Genomic DNA, 27747 nt, shown 5'->3' on the forward strand with positions numbered 1-27747 from the left:
CCTTACCCCCCCCCCCCCCCCGGAAAATGCCGACCGGCTCTCCAAAAAGCTGGTGACATCCCTGCATTTAGATAAAAGGTAAAAGTAGGTAAACCTGTGACTTGCAGCTTTCACTAGGCTGAATTGTGCACAGGACTAACTCATTCAGACATTTTTTTTTCAACTAAGGGTCACATCATATCCAATCATCTGCCAAGTGGCGTGTTTTTGTCGCCCACAATGACAGAGGCTGAATGGACCAGTACATTAGGGTAACACCTGACTCTTCTTGAAGGATGTACTGGGTTCTTTGAAGTGCACACGAGCCAATTGTGTACACTGGGACTACAGTACGGTTTAGAGTGATAATGTACTGTTATAGTGCTGTCATGCAAGCACTGTATACTCACATGACGTGGAGGGTTTGTAGCTGTAAAAAACTAAGGGTGGGTGATAGATATTTCAAGGGTGTTTGGGTGATAACATTGGTGAACACTAAACAATAAAAGTGGATTTTAAGGATGGAAAAGTGGGTTAATAAGGGTGGGTGGATGGCCATGAAATTAGCTTTAGACTGGGTGGAAAACTTCAAAGCTGGGTGGCCTGCCCACCATAACTACATCCCTCAGCACGGTACAGTATGTGAATATTTGTAACCATGAGGTATGCACAAGGCAGCACCATCTGAAAGCAGGTGGTACAATGGCAAGAAGGCTACAGTACTAATCAAAATTTAAGGGCATGAGTCCGAGGTTAACACTATTGCCTCCTTGGGAAAAACACTTTAACTGTGACATATAAATGTATTCAGCAGTATGAAAAGTGGGAGAATTAAAACTGTAGTGTACAGTGGCTCAGTGCCGGATTAAGCATTGTCTGGCCTCAAGGCACATTTTGTAAATGGCCCAAAAATGTTAATTGAATGGACCCCATGGTAATAATACTCTGCCACAACTCTAACAGTAGAATGTCTCCAAGTTTTCTGGCCTAATAATACTGGAAAATAGAGTGTAAATAATATTGCAGTCCAACTTTTGATGGCCCATCATTTTCGCCTGGCCCACAAAGCTTGTGCCTTATTTGCCTAATGGTTAATCTGGCACTGCAGCGGCTAATTTCAACAGTTAATACACTGCACATTTCCACAACGTGGAATACTTTTCTGAGCAGTATGGATTTTATTTCACAAATATTAGATTCAATATCCACATAATGATAAGGTTTTATTGGCATTATAGTGTATTGTAGTATAGATAGTATAGATCATGTAAATGAGAGGAATCATGTTAATTCCACACAGGATGCTAATGACAATATCCATAGCACAAGTGTGCAAATAGATACATCCTTTCCCAAAAGCTAGCACAAATATGATAACACTGTTCACAAAAAAAAAAAAAAATTACTACAGTATAACATTACGGCTAAACAGTAAACACTTGGCAACATTGAGCCTGTAAGACTTAATCCTTTGTTATGATGTATCACTGAGGTGCTGCAACATGCATTTATGATGCCAGAGGATCGATTGATTGACAAAAAAAATCAAGCATTCAGTCACTCACTTCTGGTTTAATCTCGTCTAGCCTCACTAATCCAGGGGGTTCTGTTACATTGTGAAGTTTGCAGAGTTCTCTTACCAACTTCCTCACCATTCGTAATAACTGTAAAAAAATCAACCATTATATTAATGCACTTGACAGAAATAATCCAAACACTAATCCATACTCTGGTCTATGATAGATATCAGTGGGCGAGTGAGATGATTTACAGGGAAAAACATAAAACATTTGTCACTAAATTAATTTCATTTGAAGTGTACGACCTTTGGCCTACAGCTGAAATTCACAAATAATGAGCAAACACTGCATGTTTGTTTATTTTTTTTATTTACAGTGTTTATTTAGATGTTTTTTCTTTGATTCAAGATTTTTTTTTTAATCAAAATGAATTCTTTGTGTTTTTATATTTTGTATTTTTTGTTTACTTTAGTGCTATAACTGTAGATGATGCAGGGATTGAATAAACAGATGTTATTGGTGAATGATGGTGTTGAATAATTTGTCTTTGCTGTCAGCCAACTCAACTACAGTACTGTACGTCCTCATGCAATATAAGAACAATTTTAAGAATTAGGAAACTGATGATTAATATTCATAAAATGATTAACAGCTTTTCCTTCTATATGATCTCTTTTCCATATAATATATGAATGAATAATTTGTATAATTGCTACAATATTCAGGTCAAACATAAAATGGGGTGTTTGATGTTTTCTTTAACTGTTGTTTGAAGTTTGTACAATTGTGATTTCTTACTTAGTGTGTCTAAATGGACTGAAAGAAAAACAAAATACGTACAGGTGATCACTGAATTAAATTGAACAGTCAGAGAATAGGGAATTCTAGTTGATGTTAGAACAATCAAAATAATCTGCATTGAAAATGTAGCTTGATGAATGGTACAGTAAATTTGGTTACATGGTTCTTGGCAAAGTACTGATAAAATTTGAAAAAAAGTGGATTTCTGTATACAGCAGGGGTGGCACCAAGATTTGCCCAATGGGGTTCCCCCTCCTTCCCTCCCCCCTACACTTTCTGGCTCCACTCCTCATATACAGTACTGTACAATATATACAATGTGGAGTACAACGATCTGTGCACTGGATTTGATTTATTCTATTAATTTCATATTTTTTCACTTGTTCCCGGACAAGTACCTTGTCCTGAAGAAAATTTTACTTGTCCCAATTATTGTGCAATAATTATAAAAAATATCTCAAAAGTGAAGTATTTTTGCTACCTGTATGACCCTACAACATTAATAGGCCTACATGCATACTGCATTGATTACTCAAAAATGTTTTTCTTTCTTTTTTTAATTTGCAAGAATGTCAATAATGTATAATATTGAGAAATTTAAATATTAAAATAAACATTATTAATAATAATTATTCTATGTATGTAGGAGTGTGTTGATTGTTTTCTTATTGCTTGCATGTTTAAAAGCCGTCGTCACGACAACTGCCAGTATAAATTTCTCAGGCATTCCCACGATACATGAATTCTCAGCCACACGCTGACAGGACTGTGTTTTATGATGCTATTTGGGGGGAGGGGGAGCAGCAGCCATATTGTATGTTTGTACCTGTTTGCAGATCTTAATCAATTCTAATACTAACTTCAAATGTATTTTTCTTTTTTTTTTGGCGGAGGATACAAAAAACTAAAATTGCACGGGAAGACCTCTAGAAAAATAGATGCGTAGAATCGTAAATACTTGTGTTCCTACTACTGTATGAAGGCCTCAATTTTTTGCAAAATATCCGTGGAAATCGGCTCATATTTTCGAAATGCAGCGACGGATTTCTGGGCCTAATATTTTACGCAGGAAATATTCTACAGCCTCACACATCCTTATTTTATTTATTGCAAAATAAATGAAATTGCTTACCTCTTAACAAAAGACAAGCACTGTAGGCCTATATAGCTCTGAGCATGGGCCGAATCCCTTCTAGAGAAGCTCCGAGAAGGCGAAATTTATAGGCCCTAAACCCTTAATTTTTAACTCCAGTTTTACAAGATTTGGATTTTATATGCACATTATCTCAATCACTTAGAAGTGAATGATTTTTTAATTACTTTAACATCTTTAAATCCCAATTTAACTACCCTTTCTTTAAACCTGTCTAGATTGCCTTACCCACAAGCGCAAACGAAATAGACTAAGCCTTTTTTGTAGTCGGCCTAATGGCTGCTGTTCATATTCGTGCTCGAAAGTAATTATTATAATTACTAGTCTTAATGTCCAGACATTTTGTGTCGTCCAACTCAACTAATCAACTAATGGCTGTGTACTCAAAGTCTTTAAACGTGTCTGGTATTTATAGACTAGATCAGTGCAAAAGTATATTGTAAACAGACCCGGTACGATATCGTGCGAAAATATGCACCTGCTTGTCTAATGTGTACACATACGACAGATCAGGCTAACATTTAACAATTAAAAATTCATCTGATGTCCGACCGTAAAAAAACACTTGTCCCGGGTGTCGGGCAAGTGGGTTCACTCATGTCTGATTATAGCCCACGAAAGTCTAGAAGAAGACATATTTCCAGTGGGGTCCTTCTGGTGGTGATTGGGCAGTGAACCAGGAGACAATCCTCTACTCTTCTCCAAAGTGTGCACTGCATTCCTTAATGTGCACGGGCATAATGCACACGGTACCAACGGTTTAAACGCCTCATCCGAAATACGGTGCGCTACTGCAACTTGTATTTCAGCCTTCCAGCTGAAACACAAGGAGAGGCAGCGATGGGAATTGAACCGGGGAGCTAGAGACCTCCACGGTTCAGTGCACGCACTGTGGCTACCACCAGATTAGCCGACTGACCTAAGCTGCAGTGTATGTAGAATAATCAATTTAAATATGCATGGTACAGTATTATTTTCTGCGATATGCATGCATCACAAAATCCCTAATGTGAATGCTAATGTTACCAGTAATGACATTACTACTAAGTGTGTCAATACCTTAATGAATAAGTCATTCACACCATTAAGAGGTTGGCAAATTTTTAAAATGACATTAATGTTTTGCCCTCTACGCACATAATTTCTGTTATGATGTTGTGCTGAACATTAAACCAAACGATTGAGTTAAATTATTTTATGTTGAGTTGTTAGCTTACTTTATAACCATATCATTATTATGATTCCCAAATCAATAATTCTTAATTTTTAAATGTTAACAAATCTGTGAATGTTACTACTAAGGAGAGAGGTCATAATTCTCAACTTTTCAACCTTTGTGTGTTATCCTCAGCAAAGAGATAAACTGAACATAGTAACTACTGAAATTGTTAAAATATGCAAAGGAGATTAACAATACTAAATTAAAACAATGGTTAATCCCTTCACTTGCATATTATAGCATTTTTAGTAATTTGTGTATCATGTTACTCATGTCTAGAACATGACCTAAAAAAATGCAGCATTCTTGTGGCCTCTGTGTGTGTACAGGTGTGTTTATTTACTGTATACTGTACGTTATTTTATGTTATTTAAACGTAATCAGTGCATCTGGTGGTTATATTATTACTTAATATTCATACATTCTTATTATTCACCATTACATTACAGTAATCATTATCAATCCACTCACCATGAACGCAGAACCTCTGATTTCTGATAATTCTGTAACTACTGTTGATATAACTGGGTCATCTACTTCAGAAAACCAAACAGGAGGTGAAGATGGATATGAGTCCTAAAGCATAAAAAAAACCCAAAGTTAATTTGTTAAATAATTTTCCAGACATAATGACTACCACATTGGAAAATATTATACATTGAAAGCAAACATTACAAATTTAAGTCATCTACCTATTAACTAGCACTTTCACAAGGAATGTTCACAAAATAAATATTCAGCAAATTCATGTATACATGCTATTTGATAGGCTAGATTATTTGCTTATGTAAATCGACCTTTGACATGAGGAGTTGCAAATCAGTGAGATTTACTTTGAATATTGTATTTGCAGCAATTTTCAGAATTAATTTAAACATCTCAACTTTATTTATTGCACTTTAATGATGGGGAACAAGGATACATGTATATCATGGATCGTACAAATTTAGGGTGTGAACCAGTTTGTCTGCTGTATGTATGTATGTAACACCTTGAAAGTCAAGAAATAAATATGTTGTGTTTGCTTTAATATAAACACTGATTACTTATTTTAACCAGCATATTGTATAGTGAGCAATCCAGTTTGTTAAATTTAGAAATACCCTTTTTTCTTGTATTTTATGCCAAGTCTGTCGATTTAAAAAAATATACAATAATTTGTCTGCCTTTCCACAATCTTTTTTTATATTAACATTGTTGTCATTAATATTTATTTAACATTATATAATTATCATAGGGTTTTTAATACTGTTCAATTAATTGAATTGACTGAAAAAATAATTTAAAAAATGTGTTGTATGGGCCTACTGTACATCACAACCCAATTGGTTCTCACTTTACAGTAAATGGTCAACTATAAAATATCATTACTACTTGGTCTATATTATATTAATACAATAATTATGCATGTGAAATTAAATAGCTGCAGTGTGAATCGGCTGCTGGGTATTCTGTAAATTAAACTTGCTACACATTTTTTGGTTGCGTTGATGAATGACTACTGTACAATTGTCCAATCTTGTTGTATTCTCGTTTCAGCCGCAGGCAGCTTCAGTAGCGATATACTGTATGCAACACCAATCAGGAAATGAACATGTCATGGCCAAATACGCTACCAACTATTCCTACAGTATTTGGGTTTTTTTACATGCTTTTGGAATTATCCAATTTATACAGCAGCCAAAAAATATATATATATTTATTATTATTTAAAAGAATTTTTTTTTCTTTTTTGTGAATATGATGAAATCATAATTCCAGTACACCATGGTTTTTGAGATAAAACCACTGGTTGGTTGTCTTGACGTTTCGGTAGGATTGTGAATTATTGTTTCTGTACTGGGCGCTGTTGGAGAACAGAGTAAATTTACTACAGAATTTCGGTTCATCAGTATAAAGAATAAAGAAATAATAACAATTTACATTCATTGAATAATTGGAATGGAATGATTCAACAATGAAGGAAAATTTATATTAAAGTTAAATTAAACCAAGGGGGGAAACAAATAATTCTAGACTAAGAAAACTTATCTACCACTACTGTAAGTATTTGATCTACTCTACTCCTACTATGCCCTGCCTAGCTAGAAGAAGATAGAGAGACCTTTTTGTTGTTTTGCAAATCCACATCTTTTTGTCCCAGTTCAGTCTAAAATAATGTTTAACATTAATATTGTTTATACAAGTATGTAAAATATAAAGAATGCGTAATTTTAATATTATGGTACTTAGTATTTTACAGTTACTGTTAAATGTTTCTGAAATAACGGAAACGGGCTAGGCCCTAGGCCTAAGCTAGGCCATTAACGATCACATTGAAATAACAAAGCCCAACGTGCTTGCGGTTAAAACTCACCGTGAAGTTGCAACGAATGACGAACTTCTCTCTGTTAGCCCCAATGAACTTGCATACAAGTTCATCCATGTTTGCTGTGTGAATTTGAAATCGAACGTCATCTTTCTTGAACATAGACTCTAGCTGCTTAAGTTCTTGCTTTAAATTTTCAACGCACGCCATTCTTACATATTATTTAACGTAATTTTTCAATATTATCTTTGGGACCTAAACAAAAGCAGTGAAAATGGCGTAAATAGGAAGTACGCACGCTCATGTCAGATAGCGCCCGCTATAGTTTCTGATTATGCTTGGGATTACCAAGAACTCGACATTATTTTTATTGTACACTCAAAAGAAAAGCAACGTACGAAAACAGAAATATGGTACGTTATTTAAAATTAACTACAATTCGATATACTGTAATATACTTTATAAAATTGTACGTATCCCAGAATTCTTAGCCAAGATATCTGATAATGTAATATCTTTTCGACACTAAGTGTCCATGATATTATCAATAACTATTGAGGCCTATAATTAGGGCCCCATTGACAGGCCATTATTATAAAATACAGTCACATTTTTAATACAACGACCTGCATAATCGCAGTCAATTCGCTATTTTATTCCGTTTCGTTCAGTTAATTGTTTGCTCGAATTCATTCATTCATTCGTTCGTTTGTCCACCTTCTTCCATCCACCTATTCGTCTGTTCATCCAGTTAATCATTCATTCAACTAATCAAATAATTAATTACGGTAATAAATCAAATGATCAATAAATCATCCATTTACAAAATCAATAAAAAAAATAAAAATAAATGAACAAACACAAAAACAAAAAATAAATAAAAAATAAGTAAATAAATGAAGCAAAAAGTCAATCAATCAATCAATCAATCAATCCGTCAACCAATTAATCAATCAATCAATCAATCATTTATTCGTTCGTCTTCTAATCGTTAGTTCGCTCACGATCACTCACTCGCTCATTCATTCAATCCTTCATTCATTTGCATCATTTATTTATTTATTCATTGGTTGATCCAATCATTTACATACAAATTTTATTGATTAATCGATTGTTAGTATTAATCCATGCATAAGAAATCGAGGGCAACATATGTAAATCAGTGACAATTAAAATTTAAAGGGTTATTGAAGATATTAATTATGGCAATTGAATTTGATTTCCAGCCATAATTTGTAACTTGCATTATCATGAATTTAATATCATTGTGGTGTACCCGGTCACTTTGTACACAATATTATTACACAAATTGAAATGATAAATACGTGCCTATAGTCTTTCACTATTTTAATATAATATGCTTTCCAGTAATAGCCCTGTCTCTTATACACATCTATTCAACACATCTTTGTACTCAAATAATGAAACCTATGTTTAGATTTACATAGATTTAATTTTTGGTAATTGTGGCCCTCCAATTTGGAATTGCCCATACGTCATAAAGTCTCTTCTCAGAGGATACCAATAGTGTACGTTGAAATAAACATCTTTGTCAAGGCGTGGTGACCTACAAGAAAGCTAATCATAATATCTATATTTACGACAAGAAATATTTACATTAATAAACACAATATAAAATGTAAATAGAAAACATACCCGAGTCTGTATAATCTTCAAACTTCATAATGAATAAAAATTAAATATCGAATCATTATGGATCCCTTTTTGGAGTGTCCATGATATTATCAATAACTATTGAGGCCTATAATTAGGGCCCCATTGACAGGCCATTATTATAAAATACAGTCACATTTTTAATACAACGACCTGCACAATCGCAGTCAATTCGCTATTTTATTCCGTTTCGTTCAGTTAATTGTTTGCTCGAATTCATTCATTCATTCGTTCGTTTGTCCACCTTCTTCCATCCACCTATTCGTCCGTTCATCCAGTTAATCATTCATTCATTCATTCAACTAATCAAATAATTAATTACGGTAATAAATCAAATGATCAATAAATCATCCATTTACAAAATCAATAAAAAAATAAAAATAAATGAACAAACACAAAAACAAAAAATAAATAAAAAATAAGTAAATAAATGAAGCAAAAAGTCATTCAATCAATCAATCAATCAATCAATCAATCAATCAATCAATCAATCAGTCAACCAATTAATCAATCAATCAATCATTTATTCGTTCGTCTTCTAATCGTTAGTTCGCTCACGATCACTCACTCGCTCATTCATTCAATCCTTCATTCAATTGCATCATTTATTTATTTATTCATTGGTTGATCCAATCATTTACATACAAATTTTATTGATTAATCGATTGTTAGTATTAATCCATGCATAAGAAATCGAGGGCAACATATGTAAATCAGTAACAATTAAAATTTAAAGGGTTATTGAAGATATTAATTATGGCAATTGAATTTGATTTCCAGCCATAATTTGTAACTTGCATTATCATGAATTTAATATCATTGTGGTGTACCCGGTCACTTTGTACACAATATTATTACACAAATTGAAATGATAAATACGTGCCTATAGTCTTTCACTATTTTAATATAATATGCTTTCCAGTAATAGCCTGCTTGTTTCAACGATTTGTCATTGGCTAAATGTGCTGTATACGTCGAAATTGTTGACAGGTGGAGTGAAATTTTATATATTGACGGTTCTGGTTATTTCCACCTCTTTTTGTACTATGTCTGTAATTGCATTTGTATTCTTTTGTTTTTTGATATGGACAACGCAGAATATGAATTTCGTTGAAATGCGGTAAGCCCTGTGAACAGTCGTGGTGGTTATTCCGTACATGATTAGCATTTATTTTGAATAACTTATATGTATTTCTGGGGTAACCATGACAGACGATTAACTTCCGGAAAACTCCCCACTTTTCCCTCCATCATTGGAGTATCTAGAGGTGTGCTGCCAATCCCCCTCCCCAATAAAGCTCCCCCCACACCCCAATCGTCCCCATTGAAAATGTCCGAAACAAAACAATTACGCTTAAGTAGATAAAAATCACCTCATATCACCTGATTTTGCGATCAAGCACCCCTCACTTTTTCACCGAGCGCCCCCCCCCCCCCCCCCCCCCCCCCCCCCTTCAAAAAGAATCCTAGGTACGCCACACCGGCAATGAATTTTTTCGATGACAGTCTGTGGGAAAATGATGATATTTCTTCTCGGCAAATGTCAGCCATTCAGACTTAATCTGGTCACCGATTATACTTAATGATTTATAAAGTATTCGCTGAAGCGCCCTCTTTCGGTATAAACTTTGTGCGGTAGATAGCTACGTTTTTGTCTTTACAGTAGCACTATAGCATAAGGATTGTCTGAATGTAGATACAGTCAGCTGTTTTTAACCATGCATTACTTTATATAGGCCTAGTAAATCAGATTATCTACTTGGACCAAATATGAACGTTGATTTTAGATTTATATTTGAATGTGAAAGGAAATGTACTTGAGTAGCCAATTATAATATTATATCAACCCGGTCACTGACAATGGAAACCGAAGTAAGTATGTACTGTAGTAATAATAATATCTCTGTTGCAGAATTATAAAGTAATTGTGTGAGTGTTCGTCAAACGCATTAATAAAAAAAAGTGGTTAAGCCGATGTCGAACTACTCGCATACTCGAATAATTTTAAAACAATGTTAGTAGAACATCGGTCATAGTCCAGGCCAAATATGCGTGTCACATTATTATCCAAAAGGAAAAGAATAACAGTAAAAATGTACATGATACGACAGCTAAACATACTAACAAGAGACCTAGAATTTAGATGGATAAGAATGTACAACTACAAAATACATTGTAACTTTTATTTTACACGAAATCTTTACTGACCCGATGTCGTGTTGGTTTGTTTTGTTTTCAGTTGAGTACACGAATGGCCTTTTCATCCATTGCTGATAATAAACCTTTAAAATACAGAAGACACATTCGACATAAGTCTCGGAAAAAGTATGTAGCTCATGGAATTGTCATTGCTGCAATAACTTTTACCGCAACACTTTTCATCAGCCGAATTTTTGATTCGCATGGAACATATCTTCAAGTCAAGAAACGAGACTCAGGAATTAATGAAGTGAAAGGTAAGAAGTATTATTAAGAAGCAGGTTTGTGCACAACTGCTCGCCCTTTCGTTGACTCAACTTCTCGTACAAGGTGTTTGATAAAATATCGTCGTCAAGGTGTTTGATAAAATATCGTCGTCAGATTCTTGTATTATAGGCTATTTATTTCTTTTTTAGGCACCGAAATGTAACAAAGAAACAAACGCACAACATATATAAAATAATCTTGAATTATGAAAAGAAGCGAAAGCGATGTACAATATATTTCCTTAAAAAATTAAGGGGAGGATTATTGTGCAAATAACTAAAATACTATATTCGAATTTAACTGATATAAACTAATAGCAACTCCATACATTTTTAAAAGGTGAGGCAAGAGGCAATACACTTTAAGGTGCAAAGACGACTCACCAGCAATGACAAGATATTAAGTTATTAAAGCGAATGATTAGAATATTATAGGCCTAACAAACCACTGTCAAATTTAACCAAATTGATGTCCTTGTAACAAAATATCATTCTTTCACATTACCCTGGTTTCATTGATAAATATTAGTAATAATAAAATAATAGTGTAGTTTTATATAGCTCCGTATTCAACAAATAAAATGCTCACAGGGCGCTTGATATGTGGAAACTCGATCAATGACTTTCGTTGCCCCAAGGGTCCCTTGGTGTCTGTGCAACCCGGTAATCCGGTACCAGCAACTCTCGTCGTCTACCCTAAGGGCTATCTGTACAAATGCATCGGGGTATCCCCCACTCGTCTCGAATGATATACATGGATCTTTATAGTGCAGTGCACATGAGTCGTACACTGGGCCTACGATTTATCATCCTTATCCGAGAAGACTTAATAAAGATAAATTTAAATTGAATGCTTGAGGTTCCCTCGATTTCATCAGCCAATTTTTCAATTGTACGGACACCTATCTGTTAACAAATGATTCGTACACTACTGCAGCCTACCTGTTGTTTACCTCAAATGGTAATAATGCTGGTATATCAGTGCCCTGCAGAGTAAAACTTAATCACCCATATCATGGTGAAATTATCTCAGTCTGAGTAGTGACTTGAATGCATAATTATATTTTATTACAGCCCTGTCATATGACAATATTGTGTTTTAATATAGGACAATAGCTAAAACTGCGACTTACAGTAATGGCAAATAATAATAATAATAATAATAATAATAATAATAATAATAATAAAAATAAAAATAATAATAATAATAATAATAATAATAATAATAATAATAATAATAATAATAATAATAATAATAATAATGATAATAATAATAATAATAATAATAATAATTCTGGATTTATATAGCGCCTCACGTTGACACAACCTCCAGGCGCTTAACAACAACAGAGAAGAAAAAAACCAAAACAAATGCAAATGTACCAAAAAAATTATTATCAAATAAAAGCGCCTGAGTGTGCTAATTCAGTACTAAAAATATAGTAAATTCCTGCTCCATCGGAAATATTTCTGACCATTTAGTACCTTCTCCGTGGTCTCGACCTCACACCAACTACGCTAGTAAAATCCCCCCCCCCCTGTTACAGCCTGACAAGCAGTGTTGGCGCCAGCATTTTCCCCTTGGAATCAATGACAATTTAGGGCTTTGAAAAGGCTAATATATAATTGATATTGTCTAAATATATGTAAAAATACATTTAATTCTGTTTTATCCCCTTGAATTTGAATTTTTCTCGGACGTAAGTATAATACCGTTCCTGTATGTTATTGCACAGTCTTGTCAATTTACAAATCTCTTATAAGACGTCTGTATTCCTAAATTTAAATCTTAAAATATGCATTTCATTGTTTTGACTGAGTTTTTGAGGGTTCAGTTAGGCAAAAAAAAAAAACCCAGTATAGATTTATGTTTATAAAACACTTAATCCTTTCTTGTTTTCCTACTCAAAACATAGAACTAAGTAGGAACTGTACTCCATCAGCTGTTGAAAGTTTTCCGAGTGGATTTTTTACCAAAGAGCAACGGCAAAGAGGAGCAGTCATCATCAATTTTTTAGTGTCTTTTTATATATTCGGTGCCTTGGCTGTTATATGTGATGACTACTTCGTTCCATCTCTCGAAGGAATCACTGAAGGTAAGGCTTTGTCTAACCTGCCAAATTTGCATGGGAATAAGAATGGAAGACAATCTTAGGCCTAACAACAATTCAATGAATAAGTACGTATAATGATGAGGATGAGAACATATAAACACTTGTTGTGAAATCTAAAGTCACCAATAAAACGTTCTTCCTCTTCTTATATTATCTTCTTTTCAATTCATTTTTCATGTGTCAGAAAAAATTCTGGGTTTCAAGACTGTAATGGAAGTTGCAACCCACCTCTGCACTGTTTCGAATATTAGCCATGTATATAATGTAGATTGGACATTAATATAAAGTCGTAGGCCTATGTCTATTTATATCTCGTATTTTTCTAATTCCGACTGCAGTTGTATTTATTAACACTTTAACAGCTTGCTTTTTCTCTCTATTAAAGGTCTTAACATATCTCCAGATGTTGCCGGTGCCACCTTCATGGCTGCAGGAAGTTCAGCACCGGAGCTGTTTACGTCAATTATCAGTAAGAATTCCTTCATGGCCTCAGCTACCAAACACAGACTATCAGGCAAAAAAACCTTCGAATGAATCGAAAAACTTTCTGTAGGCAGAGCGTCACTTACGAATAGGCAATAGCCAACAGAACTACCTATTTATTTAAACATTATTTTTGGTTCATAAATATTCTTTGTGAGTATTTAAGCGAGTACTTATTAGAGTCCAAGAATCGTGATGCATAACAACATGGGTATGCGAGGCCTGCTGTTTTCGCCTTATGAGGTACTTACGTTGACTTAATTTTTGTTTTTTTTGTTTTTGTTTTTTTTGTTTCAGGTGTTTTTATAACTGGAGGCGAGATTGGAATAGGAACAATCTTAGGTTCAGCAGTCTTCAATTTGCTGTTTATAATTGGTATTTGTGGCCTCCTCGCTGGCATGGTAGGACGAACATTTGTGTTAACTGTTAAATAACGGTGTAATTATATAGGCCTATGCTTTACTAGTAACACATGAAAGTTTAACTACATTTTAGCATGCACTATAGACTACAAATTGTAGATACAGTTTACACATGGTCTTACCACAGCTAAGCCCCGCCCCTTGGATGTTGTTGCTAAGGTCCCAAAAGACGACAGTTTGTGGGACAACGCACGATGTTCTGATTGATCAGTTGTTAAATTTGATTGACACTCCGGGACGGTATCTGGTGACCTAAAAACTGGAAAGATAATATGTTGAAATTGATTGCTTTGTATAATTATGTTATTAGTTTTTATTTGAAAATTAGAATCATCAGATACATAAAAATACTGTTTTATGGTCTCTGGCTAAACTTTTGAATTGGCTGCTAATTCATTAAAAAAAAAATGATAGTTACAAAAATGTATGTATCAACGAAAAAAATACCCCAACAAAAAAACAAAAACAAAAGAGCAGACAGTATGAAATATATAAGATTATGTCTACAGTAGACTTGAAGCTACAATTTGATATACGGTAGGAAAGCATGGAAGTGAAACTGAATGTTTTAGACAGAATTTAATATTTACTCACATACCAGGGGCGGATTTAGGGGGGGCCGGCCCGGCCCCGGCCCCCCCCCTTTTGGGAGGTAAAAAAAAGAAAAAAAAAAAAAAGAGAGAAAAAGAAAAAAAATGATAGCCCAGAATGCCTCAAATGTTATGTTCGGACCCCATACGACAGTGTTGTCTCAATCGGCCCAACTTTCGGCCCCCCTTTTGGACATTTCTGGATCCGCCCCTGCATACTGTATTCATAGTATTTTCAAATTAATAAACATGTGTAATAATATTTATTTTAAGGTCATACGGTTACTATTTTGGCCCATGTTTCGTGATTCCTTATGTTACATCATCAGCATCGTCGCTCTTGTCATTGTGATTTCTGATGAGACGATCCAATGGTAAGTTGGAATAGGCCTATTGCTTTTGTATTTGATAATTTCATAGGCCTATTGAAAGTCTTATAAAGACATTATATAATTATCACACTTGTATGTAATTAGATTTGAATAACATATAATTAGAATCATAATAAACAAATTCAGACCAACCATTAAATTAATGATATGAGTTAATGATAATATTAAATAGTAATTGGATTTGTATAGCGCATCATAAAAAAAGCCTCTATCCGCTTGGTGATTGAGTTTGATATTTTAGTTAAGTGAAAGAAAAAAATATGTAACCCTACAAAATTAAACTTACTCATGCTAGGTACCTATGTATTGAAATCGGCGATTTTTGCGAATTTAATCGTAGCCCTACAGTTCATAAGCTTTTGCCCAATTTAAACCTCTGCATAAAGGCCTGTTTATACTTCAACGATAACGATAAAAGACTAAAAAGCGATTGTTCATATAGAAAACAAAAGAAATAAGCGAAGTTTTTAAACTAGGACGATTCGATAACGATTTATCGTGTATACGATAACAAAATATTTTAACAAACCAAATCAGATGACGTCATTATCATGGTAAAAAGATAAAATCGTTGCTACTACTTTCTAGTGTATAAACTTTTCTTATTTATTTTATTTTCTATATGAACAATTGCTTTTTAGCTTTTTTATCGTTATCGTTGAAGCATAAACAGGCATTTAGACTTATTGTGGAACTGTTGTGAACTTTCTATCCTACCAAACTTTTGATATATCAAATTCCCCTATCCTTGTGGTGTTTAGTCGTCAGCCCAAACGCGTGTCTAATCACACAACAGTTTAGACCTAATTATTGTTTCCCTCGTTTCTTATTAAATATCGATAATACATAGTGACTAATCATTTTACACCCATAGCAACACTACTTTCTTGATTTGATCAATATTTGTTGTGACCTATTTGGAGTTTTATTTTATGTCGTTTCAGGTACGAAAGTCTTATATTATTAATACTATACGTGGGCTATATTCTGCTAATGTATTTCAACGAAAGTCTGAAGAATATCAACAATAGTATTTTAAATATTAATGGACACATGCCACCGTCTGAAAATAGCTCACTGATCGAGAACCGTGAAGGCAATGATATAACATTGATGAATGATAAGAATCTACAATGCATTGAAGTAAATTGCAGCAATGGGATAAGCATGCACACGTCATCGAATAGCCTGCAAATTAACGAAACCGGTTCGTATGTTAACATTAAATGTGAACATGTAAATGTAAATGTATGGTGATCTTTTGTTAAGCCGGGCATTAGCTGAGCACGATGGTCGTCGTCCGGCCGACGCAATTCCATTAACACAAAATGCGCGCAACGGATCGTTTGTAATGACGATCTGTTTAGACTGCTGCCATCCGACGATCAGCAGTCGTTGCAGCGGAGCTCTATTCGTCGGCCGACGGTTGTACGACGCAGTTAATGCCCGGCTTTAAAAGTCTACAATAAAATTTGGATTAGCACTGTCCCCAGCAACATCAGTACACCGGGAGACAATATTTTAGCTTTTCTAAGTGTGCAAAGTTTATTTATTGCGCACAGGAGCAATATACACCTGAGCCCAGCGGCTTAACGTCCATCCGAAGGAAGATGTAAGAAGAAAGTGTATTGCCCAAGGACAGAAACAAGTACGACTCGAACTTGGTCCGTCTCGCACCAAAGTTCAATCCCTACTCGCCCTCATTGAGGCATACTATTAAAGAACTTATAGTTATAGGTATATTATTAATTAGTAACGAAATTTGATGGCAAAAGGCAAACAAATTTGTCATTCACGAGTAAGATCCTCAGAGACCATTGCATGAAAAACTTAACATTGATAATTTGATAGCATCTTTTAATGTTTTGCTTCTTGTGTCAACTACAGACGAATCTAAGGAGCAAGATCATATTTTGGCGGTTCCCGATGGTGTTGTTTGCCGTTGTATATGGCTCATAGCCTTTCCAATATATTTATCATTCTATCTAACCATTCCGGACTGCCGTCGAGTGCGTTGGAAAAGCTGGTACATGATTACGTTTCTGAATTCCGTGATATACATTGGTGGATTATCGTATGTACTAGTGTGGATGGTTTCAATTATTGGTAGGTGGGCGTCCTCTTCAATTTGACATATGTTTTTCTTTTGTTTTTATTACCGTATTTGACCATAAAATTGCACTTTTAACAGTAAAAAAACGTTGTGGTGGAATGGGGTAGTACGCTTTCCTAACCGTATATCACCTAGGACCACACCACCAGAGCTAGTCAAAGTGAATCTAAAAAGTATGCATATTCATAGTCATCATGCGGCATAAAATCATCATCGTCATATTGATGATGATCATTAATATCATCACCATCACATCATCGTCACCGTCATTATTGTCGTTATCATTATCATTATCTCTATTATCATTATTATTATTATTATTATCATCCTCATAATCATCATCATTGTTGTCATCATTATCATCATCAATATGCCTGTATATTATTGAAAATTATGTTTCTTTGCACTAGGTGATACATTTAGCATTGATGATTCTATCATGGGACTGACATTACTTGCGGCGGGGACAAGCATCCCTGACGCTATGGCAAGTGTACTTGCCGCAAGAGACGGTAGGTATCGTGACGAAGGGCCATCATTTTAAGTCCGTACGCACTTTTACGTCATACAATACCGGTTTGTCGTCAATAAAACGAAGAGCTGAATTGAATTGTTTCCTTTGAAGGGCCGAGTTTAAAACATTTAATCAACGGGCTATAATGTTGGTTTCATGCCTATGCTTTTCAATGTTCTTAAGTTTTTTTAAAAAATAAAATGTTACGGTATAAACACAAAAGTCCTACAATATTTTAATATGCGGGCTAGCTATTCAAAATCAGTGGCGGATTTAGGGAGTGAATAGGGTGTGGCTAGATACCTATACCTATATATCTATCTCTGCCACAAACATCTGAATTGCTTATAATACACGACTCGAGTGCGTGTGCGTGCCTTTATTATAATTTAAGAAGTATGAGAAAAAGCGTGTAATAAGATTGGTTTTCGGCACATGAAGTAGGTAATGTAAATTAAATACATCAAAGACACACTTAAGCTTTATTTTCTATAAAACATCACAGCGATTGATTAGATTGATGATTTTACTATTATTATAAGTATCATCTTATTTCCAGAAATCCAGAGGTACTATTTCTTCAAATTTTCCTACCTCTGCCTCAAATATGGTGTGGTAGGTAGGACTAAAGTAAATACATCGAAGACAACGTTTTTTTTTTATTTTCTATGGTACGTCACACATATTAATTATAGATCTCTATGGTTGCAAAAATTGCTGGTAAAACGTTGGCGCTTCTTTTTGACTATATAATGGCGATGTGATGATAATGCATTTTACTATATAAAAGTGTCAATTCCGGGCAACCAGAGGTACTATTTTCTCAAATTTTCTTACTTCAGCTGAGGTGGATGTGGCTCACGGCTTTGAAGTTAGTAATGTTAATACATCAAAGACAATGTATTTAAGTTTGATTTTCTATGGTACACATATTAATTAGATTTCTATGGCTTCAGAAAATCTCTCATAAGGATAGTGAGAAATGTGTTGGCGCTTCATTTTGACTACCGTATATAATGGTGATGTAATGATGATAACCTCCGGCCATAGAGGTACGGTACTATTTCCTAAAAATGTTTGCACCGCACCTTTCAAAACATCTGCGTCCTGACCAAATCCATGACTACCTCCCGCCCCCCACTGCTTGGAGCTTGCACCATTATCCACCCCCACTGCTAAATCCTAGATCCGCCACTGAAAATGTTGGTTTCAGGCATATGCATTTAAGTGTTTTTTTAGTTTAAAAAAAAATAAAAACAATGTGAAGGGGATAAACACAAAAATCAACATAATCTTGACAATCTTTTGGTAATTCAAAAAATTAACGTATCTAGGGTTTTGACGTGTTCAGCATTAATGTCTTTAGGATTTCGATATCATATAAAACATAACACATTTAATGCTAAACATGTCAAGATCATAACCAAAGAAGCCTATAATGCCTAAACACGTTTAGCTTGAAGAAGTGTCACTAAAATATTTACAAGCGTGGACCGTTGTGTTTAAACTCTCCACCATATTTTTTTAAGAATGTATGAATACAAAAAAATATATAATTTTATTCCCTTTCAGGATTTGGCGGCATGGCAATCTCGAATTCGATTGGTAGCAATATATTTGATATTTTGCTCTGTCTAGGTTTACCATGGTTCATTCAAACATTTATTGTGGACTTCAATGGAACAATCGGTATTCCATCATCGAGCCTTCTATTCACTGCCATCATGTTACTCGCAACTATGTTTGTAACGCTACTTGTGTTCTACTTACGGGGAGGCCAGCTTAACAAATACACTGGATCTCTTTTTATTATAGCCTACATAATATTTCTCACAATTTGCATTCTACATGATACGAACATAATTGGCAATGGTACAGCAATTATTACGTGCCCTACATAATGAAAGTCTTGTAACAGATATGAGAATTATCTTTTAAAATATAGAGTGATAAGAGTGTACAATTAATTGTTAAATGGTTGAAATCAAGATTTGTTTATACCTAAAATATATATAGGGAGGACAACTTCAACCCCACTTGTTTATAATTAGAGACTATAATGGAACAAAAAAAATGACACTAGTATTCCGAGGCCTAGTAATATTAACTCGCTAGGAATCAAACTAGTCTCCTGATGTTGGCCTTTAACCAACAATGGGGATTTCGTTTCAAATTCGAATCCAATTAGAGGCGACTGATCACACTATGCAGGTATAGTATGATATTAAACGATCGAGATAAAATATATATTACATAGTAAATACGATAATACACTTCTTATTAATTTTGAATATGATATATCCCAAATCTTTGCTAGCATTGGCTATGTAGATGTTAAGTTTGAGAATCGATTTGAGCTCGGTATCACCGGACTACTTAATGATCAAACCGTTAGCTATGAAAATAGATTTAACGTTGCCTATTATGTAATAAGAATTCAGATTAACTTATATTTACAAATTTTCATCTTATATTATTTTGGATTGTCAACACTGTTCTTATTCTATTGCTTAATCGTATATACATATAAAGAAATTTATAATATTTAAGTTATTGTTATGAATAGAAAATATATTTACAAAAAAGAAATGGAATGCTCATAATAAAAATTTTCTGTTGAATTTTAAACTTCTCTAATTTAAGTAATATAGGCCTATGAATTATTATTTTTGAGCCGAATATGTTAAAGAAATATTTAATTGTTTAATTTGGGTTTTCCATTTCCAAGCTATGCTTCAGGAATTTCCCATTTTTTTTGGTCTTCAAAAATGAATTTATGTACATTTATATATTCGTTAAATTAAAAAAAATATTTTGTCATTGGCATTGTCATTATTATTTCACAGAAGCCTATATTTAAAAGAGCTCTTGTTGTTATTACACCTGTTAAGGAAATCATAAGAATTATAATGTGGGCATCAAGCATCTCTAGATGGTTTATGATTTATTTCTTCGTCATACTCTGTAACAATAACAACTTTAAATACGACTTGCGTCGTCTTGAGACAATTCATTATACAAATAAATATATATTGTCGTTCCTATTTTGTTTGTTGGTCATACTGGTTTGATTAGCTTTAGTAACATGATATAATTATTTTCCTCCAACGCCGATTTGACATTCAGAGATCTAAGTCATGGCTTGTGATCAATATAGCTGGCGACAACCTGCTGGTAGTAATTAACGCACAATATTCTGCTTCCCATCAGAAGTATAGTTTTAAAATAAGGTCTAGGTTAATGAAATTGCTAGAGTCATCTTCAAATCAAATCATAACATTTATTTTTCTCATTCTCCGTGTTAACAGAAAACAAATTACAAAGATAACTACTTCTCAAAAGCTTTGCAGTAGGCCTACGCTGCATACAGAGACCTCGATAGCAGACAGAAACGTCCAATGTTTCATTGACAGGAAGAACTACAAAGGGCATCTTTACATGAATTGCATAATCATTTCTTGTGGAGTAGCTGACAATACCCAATATGGCTCTGGGAGCAAATATATATCTGTGGAAGATGAGGGTGCGAGACTGCATATATTGAATTTATTTGAAAATATACTTACTCGCTGTCGTTTTCATAGCAGCATCATCGAAGGGGCGGTGCTTTATCTAGTCAGACTGTACTGTACTACTTTTGAAAACCCTTCGGGATCTGGATCGATAATAGACCTTTCCGGGGTGTCAATCAAACTTATCAACTAACTAACCAGAACAGCGCTAGGAATGCGCGCGCGTCTCACAAACACACGTGTCGTCCTGCAAATGCACGTGTTCCCGTATGTTTTAACACTGTCGTCTTGTAGGACCTTAGCAACAATATCCAAGGGGCGGGGCTTAGCGGAAAGGTCCATTGGCAGTCTCCAAAAAGAGGCATTACGACGTCAACAGGGTTTTGGTTTTATACTTGTCACTGGACACCACAGAGTCAGTCTTGCTTACACAGTATTAATATATGCCAAATATATTGCATGAAAATCATATTTTTTCTCAACGTAGCTTAGGCATATAAGCCTGATAATACAGTGTCTTATACTTCCAAATACTTTCTCGAAGTAGATATAAAGAAACATACAATAAATAATGCCCCGTATATTAATATAAATATTAATTTGACCTTGATTATTAATACGAGAGCAGAGAGTTCGTGTACTAACCGGGAAAAGCAACTACGGTACATTTTCCAGAATGATGATCAGAATTATGTTGTGTAATACATATCGTGTGCACTCGTTTAACGTATTTTAGTTTTACGAGGAATACTATAGAACAATAATATTATAATAATATTATTATTATATTATAAGAAATGACAACAGCACTTTCATAATTTTATAGTTAACCTTAAAGGTGCTGTTATCATATCTTATATACAGTAGTTTATGAGGTACTGTAGGTTTTTTTTTTTGTCGAATTCATCTTGCTTATTAAGGAGTTGATCAATGTTTATCATTCTAAGATCTAAAACTGCAGTCATGAAACCTATGCCTCGCTATCGTCTTATCCAGTTTTAGCATGGTTATAGGGTGAACTTTAAAACTAAACTGCATCACCGATCTGTTACTGACTAGTTTGTACAGTGAAAGTACCAGTTAGTGTAATAATTTATACAAATTTTGTATATTTCAATACAAGTGGATCTATGCCATTTGGCCGAATACCAGAGTACCGATTCCAATCAGTTTGCCAAATATCAGATTTTCAACTCAACGATATCAATTCCAAGTTGGCATGCCGAATGTCAATTTCGCAACCAAATCAAACAAAATTGAAACCAATACGGTAGTGCTGTAAATATAAGTTTTTATTGAAAAGTTATTTCCACTTCTCCAGTCACATATAAAAACACGTAAAATTACACTAGTGTCAGAGATCCAGCAATTATTGTTTGTTTGCCTCACACAAGTTTCGGTAAATTGGTTCCTGCAATAAAGTCTAGATCATCGGCTAACCAGATCTCGGAATTCGAGGCCTCCTCCACATCAATACGCCTGCTTTTCCTTTCTTCCATAAACATCCGGAAATAACGTTGACGCCTTGCCACTTCTGCCGTTAACTCTCGCTCACTGCGTAGTTCTTCAACTGTCTGTGGACATTTCAGGATAATGGAGTAATAAGGCATCAGTATAGAAAGGTTTTCAACTGTCTCAAGCTTTTTAAGTGTCGCTTGTAGTATTATATCTGTATATAACAGTTTAGCGTTCACGCACCCATTTTGTGTTTCGCGCAAGTGTGACCTAACATTCTCAAAAACCTTTAACAGATATTGCATTTTGGATTCCAGCTCAGACTCGAGTTCAAGAATCCCTCGTTGAGTGTGCAAGAGTTTGTACCTTAGGGATTTGATGTTCCTGAAAATTAGCGCGGCACACTCTGATCCTGTTCTTAGATTAAACTCATTCTCGTAAAAATCCTTATCATCAGTGGCCATTTTTTCTACGTTTGATTTTGACATTTGACGTTGCTTTACTGACTTTTTTTCAATTAAAAACGGTTGAGCGTGTCAGTTTTGAGGACAGTATGCAGTGGACTACTTAAGCAGGTTTGGTAGAGATTTTTGTTGATAGAATAGAAGCAATCTGAAACGCATGGCAACGTGTTATAGATGCGCGCGTACTTACGCACAAAGCACATGCATTACGCTGGTTCCTACGTTCGTCTCCCTCAATATAAATTCTCGTCTCGTCGGCTCTAAATCTAAATAAATATTTTATTAAGTCACAGCGATTAGCACCAATCCATCTCCAAGACGAAGGTACTGGTAATTACACTGGTATGGTATTACTTGACATTCAAAAATCTTTTGATACTTGACTCAATTGGATGGTTTAAATCTTGTTTAGCAGATCGCAAGGCGACAATTTTTATACCTTATTTAGCGAATCCGCCGCTCACCAATAATAATTTCCAATAAAAATAAAAATATTTTTTGGCCAATTAGGACACCTGCCGCAAAAAAAATAAAAAATTCATAAAAAAAATAATTAAAAAAAAAAATTAATTACGCCCGCCACTGCCTTGAAATCTCTAAAAATAAATATTTATATAAGCCTTATTTCTTCCTGATTAGGTCTATATAAATTTAAGGCATTTAACCACTTATAAAATTTACTTTTTTTCTCCTCCGCCTGGATGATTTTGGCAAAACCACTTTCTAAATAACAAAACAAAATTCTCCTCTGACGATTTAAAAAAAAAAAAAAAGTTCGCAAAACAAGGTAAAAAAAAGTCTAGCCTCAACAGGTTGAAACTAGTGGTGTCCAATCGTACGTACCCATTATCAGTTAATAAAGGTGTTCAAGAGGATAGCATAACTAGGGTTGTTGCTATATCTTTGATTAATCGATAACAAAGGTTCTTTAAACCATACAATTTTGGTACTAGGAACAAATTGAAAAAGGGTTAATAGTATTTTCACAGTTGCATGTAACGGCAAAAAGAATTACCTAGAAATAACTCGGTAAAATATTTAGCCTGTAGTCTCTTGATGACGTTCGTTCTTTCTGGTGAATCCATTGCTAACAATTTTTTAAAGAAGAGCAACTCTCGCTTCAGATTTCTGTACAGACATGCTAGATCACTTTAATAAAAAAAAACAGAACAGAACAACTATGTGTTCGGCCCTCATCCAGTGTCACTACGATTATTCATGTTCATCTTGGTACTCACGACTTCTTACTAAATTTAAATATATACTCCAAGTAACTCAAAATAATAGAGTTAAATTTATTTAGATCATGGATTCCCGTCCTCAATATCGATCAAAACAAACATAATAAAATTAACCAGTTTAGGTAGAAGACAAAGTTAAACACGTACAATTGACTCATGTCATGAGTTTACAACAAATATTCTATTTCGTATACCGTAAAACCTCGAATTGAAGCACATCTTGAATTGAAGCCCCCCACCCCTTTTTAGTTTGCAAAATTAGCCTCGAAAATAAGCCCATCTTAAAAAGAAGTCCACGGGCTTTCACGATAGAATAGGCTTCTTTTCGAGATATTAGTCACATACACTATACATCAATTTCAGAAAACAAAATAAATTATTAATTTATTTAAAATACAAGTTTGGTTTATACAGTAGCTTAGGTGATTCAATGCCAGTTAAATAGGGCCTACACTCCATGATACAGATTGATATTACAGTGGCCTTATTTATTGTTTTATAATACAAATTCACAAAATTTACAGCATTCATTTTGAAAAGAAGTCCCCCTTTTTACTTTGCAAAAGTAGTCTCGAAAAGAAGCCCATCTTGAAAAGAAGCCCATTTCGAAAAGAAGCCCATCCAAAGTTTGCACAGAAAAGAAGCCCAGGGCTTAAATTCGAGGTTTCACGGCATGGAATCTAATTTTTAAAAAGTATCTGAAAGTCACAAGGATGTTACCAGAAGCAATATGTATATTATTGTTATTTACTTAAAGCTAGTAGCCATAATATACAACTTTCTTTTATACTGGAATTAAGGAATAGAACAATCTACCAAGTACTACACAATCTTTCAAACGTAATCCAGCGTTACAAAAAGATCAGAATTTTAAATTTGCTTTTCACGTGCAAGATTGCTTTCTGTCTTTTCCATTTAATGGGTTTTTTATATTTTTATTCTGTATGTTATTGGTTTTTTTTTTCCATTCCATGCTTCAAACTTTAGAATTCGAATGTGTTTTATATTGTCTGTTTTTGTTGGTTTTAATGATGCCGGTTGATGTTGGGCCCCAATTAAAATATGCCGTCTTATTGGCTTTTTGTGTAATAACCTGGTCTAAAACTTGGTTTTGTTTAATTGTTTTTTATATACAAAATGTATCTTTTGTGAATGTTTTCAGATCTTTCCGAACAAAATAAAATCACATTAAGTATTCTAATTGATATATTTGATGTAGGCACTAATGAAAATAAAATAAAATAAAACCTCGAATTGAAGCCCTGGGCTTCTTCTTTTGCGAACTTTGGGTGGGCTTCTTGTCGAGGCTACTTTTTCAAAAGAGGGGGACTTCTTTTCAAAATGAATGCTGTAAATTTTAAATCACCTAAATTACTGTATAAACCAAGCTTGTTTTTAATTCATTTTGTTTTTTGAAATTCATGTAAAGTGTATGTACTGTACTATCGTGAAAAGAAGCCTATGCTATCTTGAAAAGAGATTCATGGACTTCTTTTCGAGACTAATTGTGCCAACTAAAGAGGGGCTTCCGTCAATTCGAGATGGATTTAATCTCGAGATTAAGCCCACTGGGCTTCAATTCGAGGTTTTACGGTAATCAAATCAATGAAAGGTTTGTACAGGGTTTATATGGGTAGACTATTGTCCGGATTTTAGATAATATATCAACTAATGCAAAAGCTAGGTCTAAAATCACATAATGTCATTTTCAGCAATATGAGAATATGGGGAACTACCTACACCACATATTACCCTCTGCTGGCGGTGACTAAAATCGTCAGGGAAACCACTCTATTTGTTTGAATTTACAAGAAAACTCAAAGAAATAAGTTAATGGTGTGTGCAGTATATATTCAAAGTTAAACTTTATTCATCATTTATCGGAAATATAATATTTTATGAATTTTATTATTTAAAAAAAACCCCCACAAGTATTAATATTAAGATATAGAGAGAGTTACAACATTTTCGTAAACTCTCACCTAACAACAGTAAAAACACAGCAGGACTAAATAGCTCTGTACGGTACATACAATGTAAAGACTTTTGAATACAATGGATCAGGCAGCATTATCAACCACCAAATCATAAATAAAATTAACATGGACTGAAAGATGCAGACAATAAGCAAGTGTCATGATGAAATTTGGAGCCTTTGCTTATTACTTAAAGCCACTGCAAGCCACAATGTTTTAGTTTATACCTAACAAACTATGATACCTCCATGGGAAACCCCTCCATGGTGCCTCCACCAGCACAAATCACAATACCCCCATACGCCTACAGGTTTCTCCACTAATACAATGCTGTGGTCAGGTGGTACCAGAGTACCTCAGCGATGTCCCAAAGTACACCTCAATATCATAATGGGGAAGTTTGTACCCCATGATGCCTCTTACCACAATTTTATAGTACAGTAATATTTTTGGTATCAACTAGCACCAATCTGTGGGAGTTGGTGCCTCTATGATGTCACATGACCTCACAATCCTGTGGTTAGTTGGTACATATGGTAAAGCTACCAAAATAATCTGATTGATGATACTTTTATTGTGCCAGCACCATAATATGAAGTTGTTTTCTTCATTTGGTCCATTTATGACAATGGTGTGTTTAGTGGGTACTTCTTCACCTGCTGGTAGCATACTGTGGAAATTAGTACAGGTATACCTACATGGTACTCCACAATGCTGAAATAATAGTACCTTCATATGTACCGCCAAGGTGCCAACTACCACATTGCAGTAGTTAATTGGTAACTCCATGGTGCCCACTACCACAAAGCAGTAATTAGTACTGGTACCACTATGGTGCTCACTGCCACAATGTAGTAGTTAGTAGGTACCTCAATGATGGTAGTGCTTATCACCACAATGCTGTGGTTAGTTAAGAGTCTATTAACCAATCTTCATCATAACTGTCATCAGAACTCATGTCAACACGATTATTCCTCACCTTCTTTTCTGGCAGGGAAATCTGCCGTTCCTATTTTAATAAATGAAGAAAACATTGTTTTAAATGATTAAATTGTTAATGTTCGACCAACTGCCCTAAGATCAATAAACTTATATAGTCCTTATACCAATTTAAATTGCCATTCAACTTGGATCTGCCTCGTTAAATGGAACAGCCAATCTCCAACTCATGAAAAGTATTCTTTCCATTGCATGAATACAAAACACTCATTATTTGTATATTACAGGACATATACAGGTAATTGTGAATGCTGTGTTAGTTATAAGCAAGGTGAAGATTATATACAGTAAAATAGGACACATACACAAATGTAGCAGTTGGCAGCCTATTGTTACAATGAACATATATATAT

General features: G+C 34.4%; 3 protein-coding genes across 9 annotated transcripts in view; 1 reads left to right on the plus strand and 2 right to left on the minus strand.

Moving 5' to 3' along the window:
* The window catches only part of LOC117110912 (ubiquitin-conjugating enzyme E2 Q1-like), a 14135-nt gene extending 6852 nt beyond the window's left edge, over positions 1-7283 (minus strand). Inside the window, exons 1-3 of the mRNA XM_033253744.1 lie at positions 7029-7283; positions 5144-5248; positions 1545-1643 (exon numbers count right to left, since the gene is read on the minus strand). Of these exons, the coding sequence (XP_033109635.1) occupies positions 1545-1643; positions 5144-5248; positions 7029-7190 (366 nt within the window). The 5' untranslated portion in view covers positions 7191-7283. The remainder of the gene's footprint in view (positions 1-1544; positions 1644-5143; positions 5249-7028) is intronic.
* Positions 7284-10319: 3036 nt separating this feature from the next.
* Positions 10320-20777, plus strand: LOC117110948 (sodium/potassium/calcium exchanger 3-like). Of its 2 annotated transcripts, none has more exons than XM_033253799.1 (10): positions 10320-10530; positions 10894-11110; positions 13036-13215; positions 13619-13702; positions 14014-14117; positions 15002-15102; positions 16065-16327; positions 17008-17226; positions 17644-17745; positions 19320-20777. In XM_033253799.1, exons 2-10 carry the CDS (start codon positions 10906-10908, stop codon positions 19646-19648), a joined length of 1587 nt encoding a protein of 528 aa, XP_033109690.1. In that variant the 5' UTR covers positions 10320-10530; positions 10894-10905; the 3' UTR covers positions 19649-20777. The 2 variants fall into 2 exon arrangements, with proteins under 2 accessions (XP_033109690.1, XP_033109688.1); XM_033253797.1 differs by having other exon boundaries at positions 10320-10526.
* A 3682-nt stretch (positions 20778-24459) lies between these two features.
* Positions 24460-27747, minus strand: part of LOC117110916 (protein FAM227B-like) — a 25095-nt gene continuing 21807 nt past the window's right edge. For 5 of the 6 annotated variants that reach the window (XM_033253755.1, XM_033253756.1, XM_033253752.1 and 2 more), the window contains one exon: positions 24460-27404. In XM_033253755.1, the coding sequence (XP_033109646.1) occupies positions 27306-27404 (99 nt within the window). In that variant the 3' untranslated portion in view covers positions 24460-27305. The remainder of the gene's footprint in view (positions 27405-27747) is intronic. The other variant, XM_033253758.1, reaches the window with a different exon arrangement.

The sequence above is a fragment of the Anneissia japonica genome, unplaced genomic scaffold (genome assembly GCF_011630105.1).
Source record: "Anneissia japonica isolate Jap-2015-1 unplaced genomic scaffold, ASM1163010v1 scaffold277_len1293397_cov203, whole genome shotgun sequence".
In the NCBI taxonomy this organism is placed as follows: Eukaryota; Metazoa; Echinodermata; class Crinoidea; order Comatulida; family Comatulidae; genus Anneissia; species Anneissia japonica.

What these genes read in the sequence shown, in the direction of transcription:
- LOC117110948 (XM_033253797.1), top strand. An exon ending in AGGAATTAATGAAGTGAAAG is followed by an intron (nt 11,111 to 13,035) that starts GTAAGAAGTATT and finishes CTCAAAACATAG; the next exon opens with AACTAAGTAGGAACTGTACT. An exon ending in GTGGCCTCCTCGCTGGCATG is followed by an intron (nt 14,118 to 15,001) that starts GTAGGACGAACA and finishes ATTTATTTTAAG; the next exon opens with GTCATACGGTTACTATTTTG.